The sequence below is a fragment of the Chiloscyllium punctatum genome, chromosome 10, assembly GCF_047496795.1.
Source record: "Chiloscyllium punctatum isolate Juve2018m chromosome 10, sChiPun1.3, whole genome shotgun sequence".
Taxonomy (NCBI): Eukaryota; Metazoa; Chordata; class Chondrichthyes; order Orectolobiformes; family Hemiscylliidae; genus Chiloscyllium; species Chiloscyllium punctatum.
In genome coordinates this window covers 43,672,151-43,686,851 of record NC_092748.1, presented here as the reverse complement: position 1 = coordinate 43,686,851, position 14,701 = coordinate 43,672,151, and the positions used below count along the sequence as shown (strand labels likewise).

Genomic DNA, 14,701 nt, shown 5'->3' with positions numbered 1-14,701 from the left:
CTCCTACACCATCCTTGCAGCCACGTGTTCAACTGCACTCTCTCCCTATTCTTTGCCTCTCTGTCACGTGGCACCGGCAACAACCCAGAGATGACGACTCTGTCTGTCCTAGCTTTTAGCTTCCAGCCTAACTCCTTGAGCTCTTGAATGACCTCCCCGCCCCTCTTCCTACCTATGTCGTTGGTGCCAATGTGTACCACGACTTCTGGCTGCACACCCTCCCCCTTAAGGATTCTGAAGACACGGTAAAATTGTATAAACTGCCCCAGGATATGTTTCTTGTTTTGCAATTCTGTGTCAGACCAGAAGCGAATCAAAACTATAACACAACATGAATAAGTCTGGAGTAGTGCAGTATGAAAATTAAACCATTTATTAAATGCAATACTCAATTATATATTGTGCCATGAAACTGTCTTTTGTAACTGAATTTTTTCCAAAGTAGCTAAGGAATTTATACATTTTACAATTAAGCCGACAGAGAAATTGAGGTTATTCCGCCTACATTTGGTATTTTTAAGTACGTCTGGGTTTTTCCAAACAATGTATTTTTTTCTCTCTCCAACATATATCTATCCCAGTATTTTCTGACTGTCCTTCACCCTCTGAAGGCACTGACTCATGGTTGGGTATAGTTCCAGAGCCAAAGACTTTCCATGATCCTCATGTCTAGGGGGACTATTAGTAATCAAAAGCAGGCTATTTGGTTAACTTTCCTACTCTATGCTAATCTGCCCAGTTTTGCCCAATTGAAATCAGTTAGCTCAACATGGACTAAAGATCAAACCTTAACCAAAATGATCTTTTTTGCTCATTGGCATGGTACAACATACAAAATATAATTCTTCATTTTGGAGAGCCACACCAAAACTTCTGATTGTCAATTACACCAGAAGTTCAATCAGGATTATTGCTTAATCAACTGCAAGCCTGTAAAAAGATTTATATCATTCCCAGTAAGAAACAAATGAGAAGCCTCAAAGTAAGTTGTCAGATATTGAATGAAGTTAGCTTGAGCTAATGTTTTAAAAACATTGACATTCTTGTGAAGGAGGAGATCTTGTGGCATAGTGGGCAACGTTTCTGGCTCTGAGCAAGAAGATCAGGGAGCAAGTCTCACTTTAGGACTTGATAGTCAAGGAAGTCACATTTACAACATGATCAAACAGATTGAGTACTCACTTATACATTCTTCCAACATATGCCAATAGCAGTAGTATCAGTTAGAAAGATTCCTCATCAGCCATGAGATGGAAAGAGATGAGAGCCTCAACCATCACTCTCTATAGCTCTGGGTGATGATGTGCATATAAAAATGTATGTTGCCACAGCAACTCAGACTTCTTGAGGTGTTGGGAGAATCAGGGTCAGGGGGAGGGAGGGCATTATTGTTGCTAGATAGCTTACTTGACTGGACAACCAATGTGGACCATTTTGATGTGAACAGCATTGAGTCCATTTGGGGTGTATTTAGGACCCGTTTCCTCTTCAGAACTGCAGTGGAAATCAAGATGCTGAGAGTCAGACTTGGCTTTGGGCAGACAACAAAATAAAAAAGGTATTGTTAAACTTAGGCCTGCAGTTTCTGCCTGTGAGTAGGAAGATGTTGGATGCAGGCCAACTTCAAAAAGTCATAGAAGTTAAGATAAAATCTTTAACCTCTAATTGCTAGGTTGATATCCAAATAGGCACTGACTTCTGACAAGTTACGAAGACTGGCAGTCCATCATTCCTGCCCCTCCCACCCCCACCTTCTTGCATAGTAGCAGTTTGCCAGATCTAGGTTCAAATAAATAGTAGCAATTCGCAGGCATTATGGGTCAAGTCAATGGCCTGTCCACATAACAAGGGGGTTAGTTATAGAAACACAGTCAGTCATCAACTGCTGAATGTTAAGCATTGGAGGAAAACAAAGTAAAGAGAAAAATAATGTTTCTTATTTCCAAATGGCTCTTACTAAATTTACTTCACTGTCTTAATGTTCAGTTACCAGCTGGAAATTGTCTCTCAAGCTGTCAAACATATTTTCCCACTGAATAAGCCAAATTTGCCCACATTTTCCAGAATGGCTGTGTGAATGATTTCACAGAGTAAACATCTGCACCCAAATCTGCTGTATGGAGGAGACTGGAGGCAGCATTGCCATGACAGCTGTTCACCCCGAGGAAAAGCCCCAAGAATGATGTGAAGTTTCATATCTAGTGGCTTCCTTGTTTATAAAATCTCGAAGGAGTCATACACCTCATTCCTGCCAAAACAGCTAATGTTTTCCTACACACTGCGTACTATGATTAATTCTTTAGTCTGATTCTTCAATTAGTGCAAATTGGAATGAACATTTCACCAGAGTTGAGAATGGCAAATGATTCCTTCATCAAAACATTTTCTTTTCCTGCATGATCTTTTAAAAGGAGAAAATACTATCTTTCCAGATACTGTCACAACACAATTGAGAGGCAGAATTTTGAGTAACAGAAAATATTTACTGAAAATATCTACACATTGGAATACATTGTTTTCCCTATTTAATGGCACTTCTAAACTCAAGAGCTGCTTTGACCTTCACCTGTGTTTGCACCAACATTAAGCTGTAGAGTGATTCTCAAGTCCTTATGGTTATCTGCAGCTCGTTGTGATAATAAAGGATTGCCAGATCGTTTTGAATTGCAGGCACCACTGGTGAGGCATATTGTATCATCCAAACCTCGATTCCTAGAGACAACTACCAGTTAACCATATACTATGAGACTGGAGTTGCACAAGGTTCAAACATGGTGGCACATATCCTTCCTGAAGGGACTATTAATTAATGGAATAATTGAGTTTCAATCAGTAGTTTTTCAGGATACTTTCTATTGTTAGCCCACAACCTTCCATAATGTACTTGACTTTATTATTTTCAAGTTATATTGAATTGCAATCACTAGACTTCCATAACTCATTCAAAGACATCCAACTCCCAATTAAAGTCAGTACGAGATGAGACACCAGCACTTTGCTAACACTGAATGAAGTGGGAAAAGTAGTCAGGTCTTATCTTTAAGTGGTGCAATATCACTTCCCAAATTAAAATATAACATTTTTAAATCTTATTTCACACACCTCATTTGTACTCTAGCCTTCACATCTTCAATGTGCAAAATGGATCTCTGACACAGAAAGCACATTATAATTGAACCAAATGCCACAATAATGATTCAAAAGAAAACTATCTAACTAAAAATTAATGTAGGGAGAGGATAGTTCACTTCAGCCAAGTGCATATGTAGAATGCAAAGAAGGAATTTTAACTCCTAGTCAAGATCACTAACTGTACCGTCAAAAACATCAGTAGGAAGCCCAGATAATTTTATAGTTTCTTAGTCAGCTGCCCACTCAATGACCATAAAGAGGCGGCTGGCTAGTTGCTGAAGATTGTTTTGTATGTGGGCTGGCCAATCAAAAGAATCACATTCATTACACACAAGTAAGAAAGCTGTCAATCAACAACCACCAGCCACTCAGCTTATTCTTCCAAAAGAACCACTTTGGAATCAGTAACTACACTAAAGCAAAAATATTCAGTCAAGTCCGTCAATTTTTTGAAAGCTTAGAATGTGGTAATTTTTCTTTGCACCCACGTAATTCAAGCAAGATCTAAATAACACTTTAAAGAGATCAACAATGAATAAATGTAAACATGCATGGAATGTTGGAAATGCTGCCTATGTTTTCTACCCCTCATATGTTCTCAATCTTTTATGTTGTGCTCCTGATTATTGGTTTAAGCACATCTGAGGAGTTGCTGTCACTGACAATTTCTTTATTCTAAAGATTTCAAATTTTTTTTTATATGTAAGGAAATTCACTGGAGTCAGACAATTTTTAGTAGAAGCAGCATATTAAATCATATCCTGAGCTATGTGAACACTCATTGCCAATACAAGTTACACTACAACTGCAATGGCTCTGTGCTTTGATGGTAAATATTCAGTCAGATAATAGTTGATATTGAGCAGTATCGTGCAGGAGCTTCAACTCCTGGTGTGATGTGAGATTCCTGGACTATCTAAATACATGCTAGTTATGCAATAGATGATATAATTATGCATCAAAAACCATGTTTTTTAAAGGTTTAATTTAAGTCAGCAACAATATAAAGGCATAAACATCATTGTATCACTTGCACATACAAAACATTACTTACATATGCAAGTTTTAGCTTGGTAGTGGAGAAAAGTGTTAACTTTCAGGCCAGGGAAAACCCCACAGAAAAATGAACCAGGGAAGTGGGCTATTTTAACTCCCTGGCTCTTTTTAAAAATGCAGGGTCAACTCCTGTTGGAGAGATTTCAAGGCTGGGCAGTACAACAGAAACTAGGAAAGAAGCCAGTGGACTTCAGGCCCCAAGGGAACAAGTGTCAGCATGAAGTTAGAGTTGTGGGGTGTTTCCACCAGCCACACCGGCACTAGTGGGTGAGTGAATACTAAAACGCTAACATTTGGGAAACCCAAGGATTCCTCCCATATTCCAGGAAAGTACTCCTGTTCCTCCCAGTCCAGAAAGAATCCACTGAAGAGATCAATTTAAATGCTTCCTTTGGCCTCCACGGAGTACCTGATAATGCCAGGCTGTAACTTCCACCTTTAATTCCACCTTCACTTGGCCATTTGACACTGAGCTTGCACGATTCTCACTTTGAGGTGCGGATTAAAATCAGGTTATCTTTCAGAGAACCCAGGATGTCTCTAACTCAGGAAATCAATAGTGCTGGATAAAACCGTTGTGCATCTGTGGGATTCTTTCCAAAACAGAGCTGTTGAGGCTAGGTCATTAAGTACATTCAAGGCAGAGATAGAGAAACATTTAATCAATAAGGGAATCAAGAGTTATGGGGTAAAGTGGAAAAGTGGAGTTAAGGATAATCAATTATCCATGATCTCACTGAACGACAGAGCAGACTCAATGGGTTGAATGGCCTACTCCTACTCCTATGTCTTTTTGTTATCACTAGCACCTATACTTTGTTACCAGTTTCAGACTGATATCTACTTAAGAATAATCATGCAGTGCTGTTGGTGGCCAATACATCACTTTCTGAACAGTCAAAGCTCATCTAATTACAAGCTAAATAATTGTAAAGCAAATGTAATAAAGTATCAAAATCAATTGAGGCAAAAATCAATTAGTCAGCTTCAAATAATAAATTAATGATCCTCTGAACAACCGTTTTGCATTTATAACACCACTTTTCAAATATTTCAGAAAGATGACAAGCAGTTATTTATCATGCACACTTTTTATGCCTACAGGGAGAAATGCAGCAACCAACTTGCACATAACAAGATCCATCTGGATGCACACTAACTTAATCTGTTTCTGGTGATATTCATCTGTAGTTATTGCCTTCTTCAATACTGCAGAGACATATAGGCTGAGCTTCAATCTAATACCTCATTTGAAGGATGCCACACATGTGCTCCCTCAGCCATGCTGTCATATATCACCTTAGGTTCTAAGATCAAATAAGGTTTGAATCCGAAGCGGACAAATTTAATTCATACTAAAGTGATACCAAACTAAGCCAAGCTGAACATCAAATTTTAAAAAATGTTCACAGACTGTTTTCAAAACAAAGTTGCAGCAAAAATAATCAATATCAGGAAATATTCACAGAAATGGTCCAGCATGGAAAACAAGTTGGTCAGGAGAATTGTGTCTTCTGTGACAAATGCTGCCATGTAATTCCTGAATTAGCTTTCCATTCCATTTATTGTCCTGACAGAATAAACTATTTTCAAATAGTCTTTTCTATCCCTTTTTGTATCCATGTATTTAGCTTCAAATTTCAAGTATATCAAATGTCTTTTGCAAGATATAGCATGTTTAGAAGTTAAAAATGTAAAACTTTGCACATCTTTCATCATCCAACAAAAGTGCAGTGCATTAAAATTTTGCTACAACCCTATGCACATCACACAGTAGGTACATTTGAAAAAGCCTCCAGTTTAGGACAAATTTCTTAGACTGAAGGTGAGAAAAGTGAAGAAAAAAGTAAATGCGACTGATCAGCTTTGAAAGAGAAATTTCTACAGTTCCAAAGAAGAGTTAACAAGAGGTCACAAATAGTTACCTTAGCGCCAGGCTGACCTGGGAAACCTGGGGGACCCATTAAACCGATAGGACCCTATTTAATAAAAATACAGTGATATGTTATTGCAATAATTTTAAAAAGCAAGTATTGCCACATTAAAAATACTTTTTTTGCTAAAAATAGGTTATAAATGTTCGACCTAACACTGGCATGACCCAGGTGGTGTGTTCCTATGTTGCCTCCTTTGCAGGCACACATTAATAATGCCTCAAAATTAAACTAGAATAATGGTATGGTGGTTTAAGTGTGGCCTAAAGGTACACATTTTAGATCAGGCTACATAGAAAATGACACTCAATTTTTAATACCAGGAAGTTGTTCAAAAAAAAAAGCACTTATTTTTGGTCTGTGACATGGAACTTAAAGCACGGTGGCTCAGTGGTTAGCACTGCTGCCTCACAGCACCAGGGACCTGGGTTCAATTTCAGCCTCGGGTCTGTGTGGAGTTTGCGCAATCTCCACTTGTCCGCGTAGGTTTCCTTCAGGTGCCCTGGTCTCCTCCCACAATCAAGAGTGTGGTGCTGGAAAAGCACAGCAGCATCCGAGAAGCTGAAAAATTGGCATTTGGGCATAAGCCCTTCATCAGGAATGAGGCTTGGGGGCTGGGGAGGCTGAGAGATAAATGGGAGGGGGGTGGGGTTAGGAGGAAGCTGGCTGACTACAAAGATGAGGGAGAAGGTGGAAGAGGAGGGTGGAGTGGATAGTTGGGAAAGGTGATGGACAGGTTAGGAGGGCGGTGCCAAGTTGGAGGCTTGGTACAGGGATAATGTGGGTGGAGGGGAATTGAGGAAACTGTTAACTTTCCTCTCACAATCCAAAGATGTGCAGGTTAGGCAATTGGCCATGCTAAATTGCACATTGTGTTCAAGGATATGTAGGTTAGGTGCATTAGTGAGGGGTAAATGGAGAGTAATAGTGGAGGGGAACGGGTCTTGGTGAGTTATTCTTTGGACAGTTAGTGTGGACTTGTTGGGCTGAATGGCTTGTTTCCACACAGTAGGGATTATATTCTAAAAGACAAGGCTGGCTTTAATATTGAAAGTCGTTTGTAATCAAACTCTTAACTGAAGAGAATTAAACCTGAACGTAGAAAATAGCAACCAAACCTAGGCACTTAGCTACCCTTACAGGCTTCTAGTTAGTAAAGACTATGCTTAATGACATAGATCACTGAAGTGGCTGTAACATTAGCAACAATGAAACATGGGAGATTTGTAGTTTTGAATTATATCTGTGATAGTTTTACTGTTTATAACACAAGGCTGATCCTTTCAATCCATAGATGTCAATTTATTTTCAATGCCATTTACAAATAACCACTATCCATGCCTTCACAGAACAGAGAAACAAACTGGGAGCTACTCAATGATACCAATTACTGTGACAGATGCAATCGATTCAATTTTTAATTATGACTTGTATTTATCTGTTAGTTTGAAAAGCAGCCTTTCCCATATGAGTGACAGGTATAAATTCTTGGATTCAGTTCCCTCAGCTCAATGATATGAGTTAAGATAGACCAAAACAATGTTTAAACTGGAAGAGCTTTGCAAAGAATCATTAGTTAGGTACCAGCCAATTACCTTACTCTATCAGAGTGTTAAGGGTTGAGCTATTATTTTTAACAGCTGACAGAATTGCAAACATACGGTTTGAACCTCAGTTGGATGGTCGGTCTGCATGCTTTTATCAGTATATAAAACTGTGGGAAATCATAAACTATTTCTGGTGCACAGCCTAAGAAAATAAGTGTTCATTGCAACATTCTATTCAATTTTTTTTGTATGTTAGATCTAATATCAGTTCAGGGGCATGGGTAGATTTGTCTATATTCAGCACAAGTAATGTCTAATGGAAGATAATCTAAACTTAACAGCTGTATTATCATTAAGAGAAAGAAAGAAGGAATGGCAGGGAAATCAGAGAGAGACCTTCAAATGTGAACACAATGTTGTGACAAGGCAAAGGTCAGCCAATAGAGATCATTAAATCCTGGGTGTCCAGAAATGAATCATGCAAACCTCAATTTCACTTAATCTTAGCTAAACATATTTTAGCAATTGTAGCAATGAAGAATGTGTTCACTCAGTCACTAGCTCTATTCTGTATTTCAGCTTACTAAGTAGAGAGAGAGAGAGCAAATCTTTGCAGGATTTGGACAGGGGATACTGACACAATCATCTTTTGCATGTCAAGGAAAAGAGATTTTTACATTTCATTCTAAAACATCTGGGAAGTTAGTCCAACTTATATTGTGTACTATTTATTGAAAATAACAAAAGAGAGAGAGATCCACATGTTGCTTCTTTTGGGCAGTTCCTAAAGATGACACAGCAGAAATAAACACACTCAGTTGAATTCCACTGTAGGATGGTTTTGGAATCAAATGGGTGTTGTGAGTCAACACTTTCTGGCAGCTAGAGTAGCTGAGTAATTTTCCCACAAATATTCTCCAGAATAGACACATTCGAGCCAATCACCCCATTAAACATGACTGGTAAGTTTTTCATCAGAGGGCAAGCAATTCTGAAATCTCAGCAGAAGGTCCATTTCCAAAGAGGGGTCATGGAACTTGAAACATCAACTCTGTTTCTCTTTCCACAGATGCTGGCAGCCCTGCTGAGTTTCTCCAGAACTTTCCACTTTGTTTTCTGAAGCCTCAGCAACCACACGAATGTTGCTGAGGCGGGAAGATGCCCTCAAAGGGGAGAATGTTATTCAACATTTAGGATGGTCAATGGTGTACATCCCCATTGATTAGAGAGGAATCTCTCCAGAGGGATTTCTGGAACCACATAAGGTGCAGATGGCTTCCTTTTTGAGACTGCTTCACTAGTGGCAAAATAATGTCAGCCCTGCTTATTAGTCCTTAATGGGGGCTTTCATTATGAAAACTGGCTGGGCATCTCCATAGAACAGACACATAGCAATCCATGCCTCAGTTTCTTCCTGTCCAGTGGGAGTGCATCATGGACCCAACATGATGGACATCTTCACTATTTTATCCCCTATTTTATCTCCATCTTTGACCCTACCATCCTGCGGCAGTAAAATTCAGGATACTGAATTGGTGGGAAGTACGTACACCAACAGTTCCACGCTGGTGGGGCATGGAGGGCTGTACAAGTATCAAGGTATGTCTAAAACAGGCAGGAACTCGGGGCAGTGGGTGCAAACTTGCCCAAAGCCGATTTCAGCGTACCAATACAGGTTAAACTCAAGCTGCATTGACCCATTAGTCTTGAAGTTAATGTTCAGAAATCAATGCAACTTGAGAGGACATAATAGTAGAAAAGCTATTATATCTAACTTCCCAGGAAACAAATAAATGTTACTCACCGTAGCACCAGGCAGACCCGGTGCCCCAACAGCACCACGAGGACCCTTTGGAAACAGAAGAAAATACTCATGAATTTCAAATGTTTTAAAATGCTTTCATATAAGATATGTTCCTACAATACGTTTGTCCTGTGAGTTTACTCTTTCTGTCTGTGTAAATTAATCAAATTAATTTCCACTTGTCATGTTTTTCCCCATGTTTGTCAAAACCTTTACCTTGATAATTAGTCAGATTCACAAACATAATGTAAAATTTGTAATTTTTTCTAATCTGAAACATTTGTTTCACTAACTCTCAATACACTTTCTGATGCTTTCTTTTTGCATTAGAGCCTCCAGCAGTAGTTTGTAACAGTGAAGGAAGGCAGCTGGACCTGTCAAACTGACTTTGTCTGGGAAAAAAAGGGCAACTTTGTGGGCTCATGGATAGAAGGAGCAGACAGAAAAAGGTTTTCTCAAACTAATGTAAACCATAGACTTCATTCCATGCAAATGCTTCCTTATTTAACCTGAATTTCCCTTCATGCTTGGAGTGATCTGTTGCCAGTGGAATAAGGACTGCTTACTTCATGATCTTTAGGCCATCTGTGTGTTCAAGTCTCATATTACATTTCATTTCATATTTCTCATTAACAGAATGTGTAATGTCCAAAACAACAGTTTGGCCAACTGTTATAAAGAAAACATATTTCACCATCACATTATTAAGTATCAATTGAATTGCTTTTAGTAGCTCCATTAAAATTTTTACTTGAAGGCCACAGACTCCCCTGAAACTCTCATACTGGCTTTGTCAAGGGCTATGACATTCAGAGTTTAATTTGAATTATGCACTCTACCTGGCTTCCTGCAATACACAGATACCAGTTAGCTGTCCTGAATAATACTTCACCGTTAGCATCAGGCAGTTTCTGCTAAGTTTTCTCTTTCTTTTTAAATGGAGGGATAGAAGGTGTCACTTTAGACTGAGAGATGAATTAGGCTTGTGCATTCTAGCCAAAGAACTTCTTAAGTATCTAACTCTGCTTCACTTAATCTGATTTGTAGAATTGGACTTCCACCATCAAGGCAGGCGACTGGAGTTGGACAACTTCCTGACTCAGCAACCAACACCATTTCAAAGGCTATGTTACAGACAATCTTTGGACCAAGGAGACGCAGACAGGGTCAAATCAGTTTCAATCCTAGTTGCAGATTGTAGGGAGGGCAAGTAACAAGGGGAGGGTGATTAGAAAGCATACGGTCCTGTGGGACTTGCAGCCAAGACTAGGCATGGAAATGGCAGGAACGTTACCAATAAGACCTTTTAATGCATCTTTCAAATGGTGCCTGAATCCAAACTGTGTTCATAGCTTCCCCAAAGGGCCAAGCACCATGTGACTCCAATCAACAAAAGCCGTGGGGACCTTGAGATGCCTAACATGGCAATTCAGCCAGCCACCTGGGAATGCAGATGTGGACTTGCTAATGTGTATCCTTTCTCCGTATTGATGAAAATTGCTGCCCTTGGAACAGGGGTGCAACTTCTACAATTTCATCTCTGGAGTCAATCCCCACCTTATTATACTTCACACCATTGTGTGCAACAATGTGGGGATTTTAACAGCAACAACATGATATTGTGTTGCAATAAAGATGTACACACTAGAAATGTTGGTCACAATAGAGATGAAAATATGAAATATAATTCCTGATCGTAGATGTTTTTTATGGAAACATGCTATCAAGAGATTGCCAACTTTAAGTATTTATGCAATCTGGCTTCAAATGCATTTTTAGGAGGGAACACTCAAAGCAGGTCATTCAGTCTTGAGGGTGACAGCACAAAAATACACATGCTATAAGTACAGCTCAATCACTTCCATCTATTGTTTTGGTAAATCTCTAGCACAAGGTCTAGTCTGAAATGGGAAGCAAGCAAGATCTATCTTAAGAGAGGATATGATTAAATAATGTAAAGAACCTTATAAAAATCTATTTATCTCTCTTCACACTGGAGAGAGCATATCTTACACATGTAACACAGAACAGCAGCCTCTTGCCATATACATGCGTACTCAATCCTGGTGAACAGGGAAATGATCCAAAGTAGTCAGTGGAGAAATTGGCAATGGAAATAACCACTGAGACCAGATGCTGAGGAGACAGTTGCTGGCAGTAAAAGCTTGAATTCAGTTTTCTGGCCTGGTCTGTGTTACTTTTTGAGGGATTTGTTCTGCAACTGCTGGACCAGATACTCAAACTGAATATCATTGATGTAATCAGCAGCAACATAGGAACTTATACCCACCAAATTTATAGTCATAAAACAACTCGAGAAACCCACACCATGATAACAATGGGGAAAAAAATCTTTCAATGTTACACTTTTGGGATTAAATTTCAAGAAATGAAACATGTTTCAATGGCAGTCACAGTGCACCAGAAAATTATTTCAATTTATTTCACACTTCTTAAATTAATTTCACTTAGTTAATAGATGATTTATTCAGCGTTCAATGTTGTGAAAGCATGGTTCTTCCAAATCAATTTAAAAGATATTAGGGGCCTTAAATATTCAATGAATCACTTATACCAGTCATGTGCAGTTTGCATGTTTCAGTCACAAATATAAAAAAAAATCTACTTGGTGCTTTGGGTGATGTTCATGCATTCTTTTTAATATAACAGCCATAATTATACATTCAGCAGTAACTTCTGCTGCCTTTTCCGTACTGTCCCCAGTACCTTTGAGGAGGAAGCATAGAAACCAGGAGAAACAGCATAATCACCATATCTCTGGGATTTCCAGAAAATGCCCATTGGACTTATCGCAGACAGTCAATTAGAATCTCCATGACAATTTCACTCATCACCCTTAGTAAAGCCTGAGATAGCAATACAGCATGACTAGCATTGTACTCCTGATCCTGACACTTGAAAATCGTTCTAACATTCAGAAGTGCACTGTATTCAGAGACTTTCTCATTCTTAATGGAACAAAAAACAAAAATGCACATATAAGTATGTATATATAAGGTGCAGACTTGCTGGAAATAAATTCCAATTCACCCTGTTAAGAATTTATTGTGAAGAGATTGATGTGTTAATTACAGTAATATAGCATTCAGATAACAAATTTAAAATACCCAATGGATTTGAATCATTGCCAAGAAGCTAATAAGTACTCTATAATAAGCACAGAAACTCATGTAAAAGCTTTAAAGTCTTGCAACTGGCAGAGAGCTAATCACCTGTAAGAATTGCAGACAATAAACATGTTGAGCCTCAATTTTTTCTTTAAAAAAAGCTAAGACATAAATCGTAAAATTTAGAGAAAATGACTTATTTTCAAATTTGGCATAACACTTCAAAATAAACAGTGAAAACCTGTATTGCTAAGTTCCAGATGAGAGGAGAATTCTCTTTAAAGCTGGAGTATAAGTACACATTTCCATCAGTCAGAAGCAGATCAGCTACCTTTGATACAAATACAGAGAGGAATCCTCTTCGATTGAGAGAAGATAACAACCAACATATGACTTAGAATTGGATTGAAATGATAATACTTGTAAAATATTTGCTTGAATATCTCTGAATTTAAATGGGCTTGATACCATATAGCTATTTTTAATTGGTTTGATTATTGCATAATTATTTGGATTTATGTAGTCTGCACTTAACTTTAGATTAATTAACTAGCTTGATTATCCTTGCTTTATAATATTGTTACTATTACTATAAGGTAATTTTGCTATTAAGAAACCAATAAAAAGCTGCAAACACATTTAATGCATTGAAGACCTGAGCCAATAAAACCAAATAAATAAAAATATTCCAGAATACTTAAGTTAAAGTTCTATGTATTAATATTGTGTATCTCAAGTGAATTGTTTCTGCTATAATATACCTGAATAGATATAGTTAAAATCATAAAACGCCAGGTTATAATCCAACAGGTTTGCTTGGAAGTATTAGCTTTTGGAACGCTGCTCCTTTATCAGATAGCTCTCTGAAAGCTAGTGCTTCCAAGTAAACCTTTTGGACTATAACCTGATGTTGTGTAATTTTTAACTTTGTCCATCCCAGTCCAACACCAGCTCCTCCATATCATGGGTAAATATACAGAGGAATCTCAATTATCCGAAGTGTTTGAGTGGGGAGTATTTCATTTGGTTAATCGAATGCCGGATAATCAAATGCCAGATAACAGTTAGCCAAGCATCAGGACTTTGCAATCTTGCTTGGTTAATCTGAAATTCGGTTAATCAAATGCCAGATAATCAAAGTTCCTCTGTATTCTGTCCTGGGATAAATTTGGTCGATTGAAAACTCTTAAGGGGGAGGATATTCCATTTCAAGTAGTACTAAATTCCTGCAATGATTTAAAATCTTTCCGAGTTGTGGTTTTAATCTAATAAAAGGCTCAACTGGATAAATTTACCTTGTCAGGATGTAAAGATAGAAAAGTCATTAACCCCCTGTATCCCTCTGTGATGTTGCACTCACCTACTATCCACTCTCCAGCAGCTTTCCACTCTGACAGACAGAAAGTCAGTCTATGAATCTGATTGATTGCCGTGTGAAAAATTGGTTGAGAAAAGTTAAAATAGTTCCAGTGATGCGGGAAACCTGAAATTCTGAGCTTCCTATCCATATGTCCTCATCGCTGCCACACCCTATTTTGGCTCTTTTCCTTCATATGAATTATTATCAAGCACGTGTTAATCATAGTGTCCCTGTTTCACTGGGGACATGTATGGATCCAAGACTACCCAATGGTGTGATGTGGGATTTAACATTAACTTCAATTTCTAATAAATTGAACTCTTCAGCATATAGCAGGAAGTATAGTATCAGAGTCCCCTAAGTGATTAGAACAACTAAAGAATTGATGATAAGTTATGCCTAAATAGGAAAAGGTGACTTTTGAAGATTATACTCACCAGAGCACCTTGAGGTCCAGTTCGGCCTCTTTCACCTGGAAGACCTCGTGGACCCTAGGCAAAAAACAAAATACAGCTTTAACACTATCCATCATTTAAAAACCAGTTATCAGCAAAAGTAACCAAAACCAAGATTTTGATTTGCTTTGTGTGTGTTTTTCTTTACCTCAGAACTGACAATTCAGTGATAACAGTTGCATATGTATTTGATGCTATCAGACCAAGGAAAGTTATAAATTGTATACCATTGTAAACTTCAGTTATCTTTTGTGATCTATTCACTAATCCAATAGAGCAGAATCA

At 38.2% G+C, this 14,701-nt stretch overlaps 1 protein-coding gene across 1 annotated transcript in view; it reads right to left on the bottom strand.

The window, feature by feature from the left end:
- col5a2b (collagen, type V, alpha 2b) overlaps positions 1-14,701 on the bottom strand; it is a 269,216-nt gene that overhangs the window by 99,034 nt on the left and 155,481 nt on the right. Inside the window, exons 16-18 of the mRNA XM_072579023.1 lie at positions 14,399-14,452; positions 9,474-9,518; positions 6,114-6,167 (exon numbers count right to left, since the gene is read on the bottom strand). Coding sequence (XP_072435124.1) covers positions 6,114-6,167; positions 9,474-9,518; positions 14,399-14,452 — 153 coding nt within the window. The remainder of the gene's footprint in view (positions 1-6,113; positions 6,168-9,473; positions 9,519-14,398; positions 14,453-14,701) is intronic.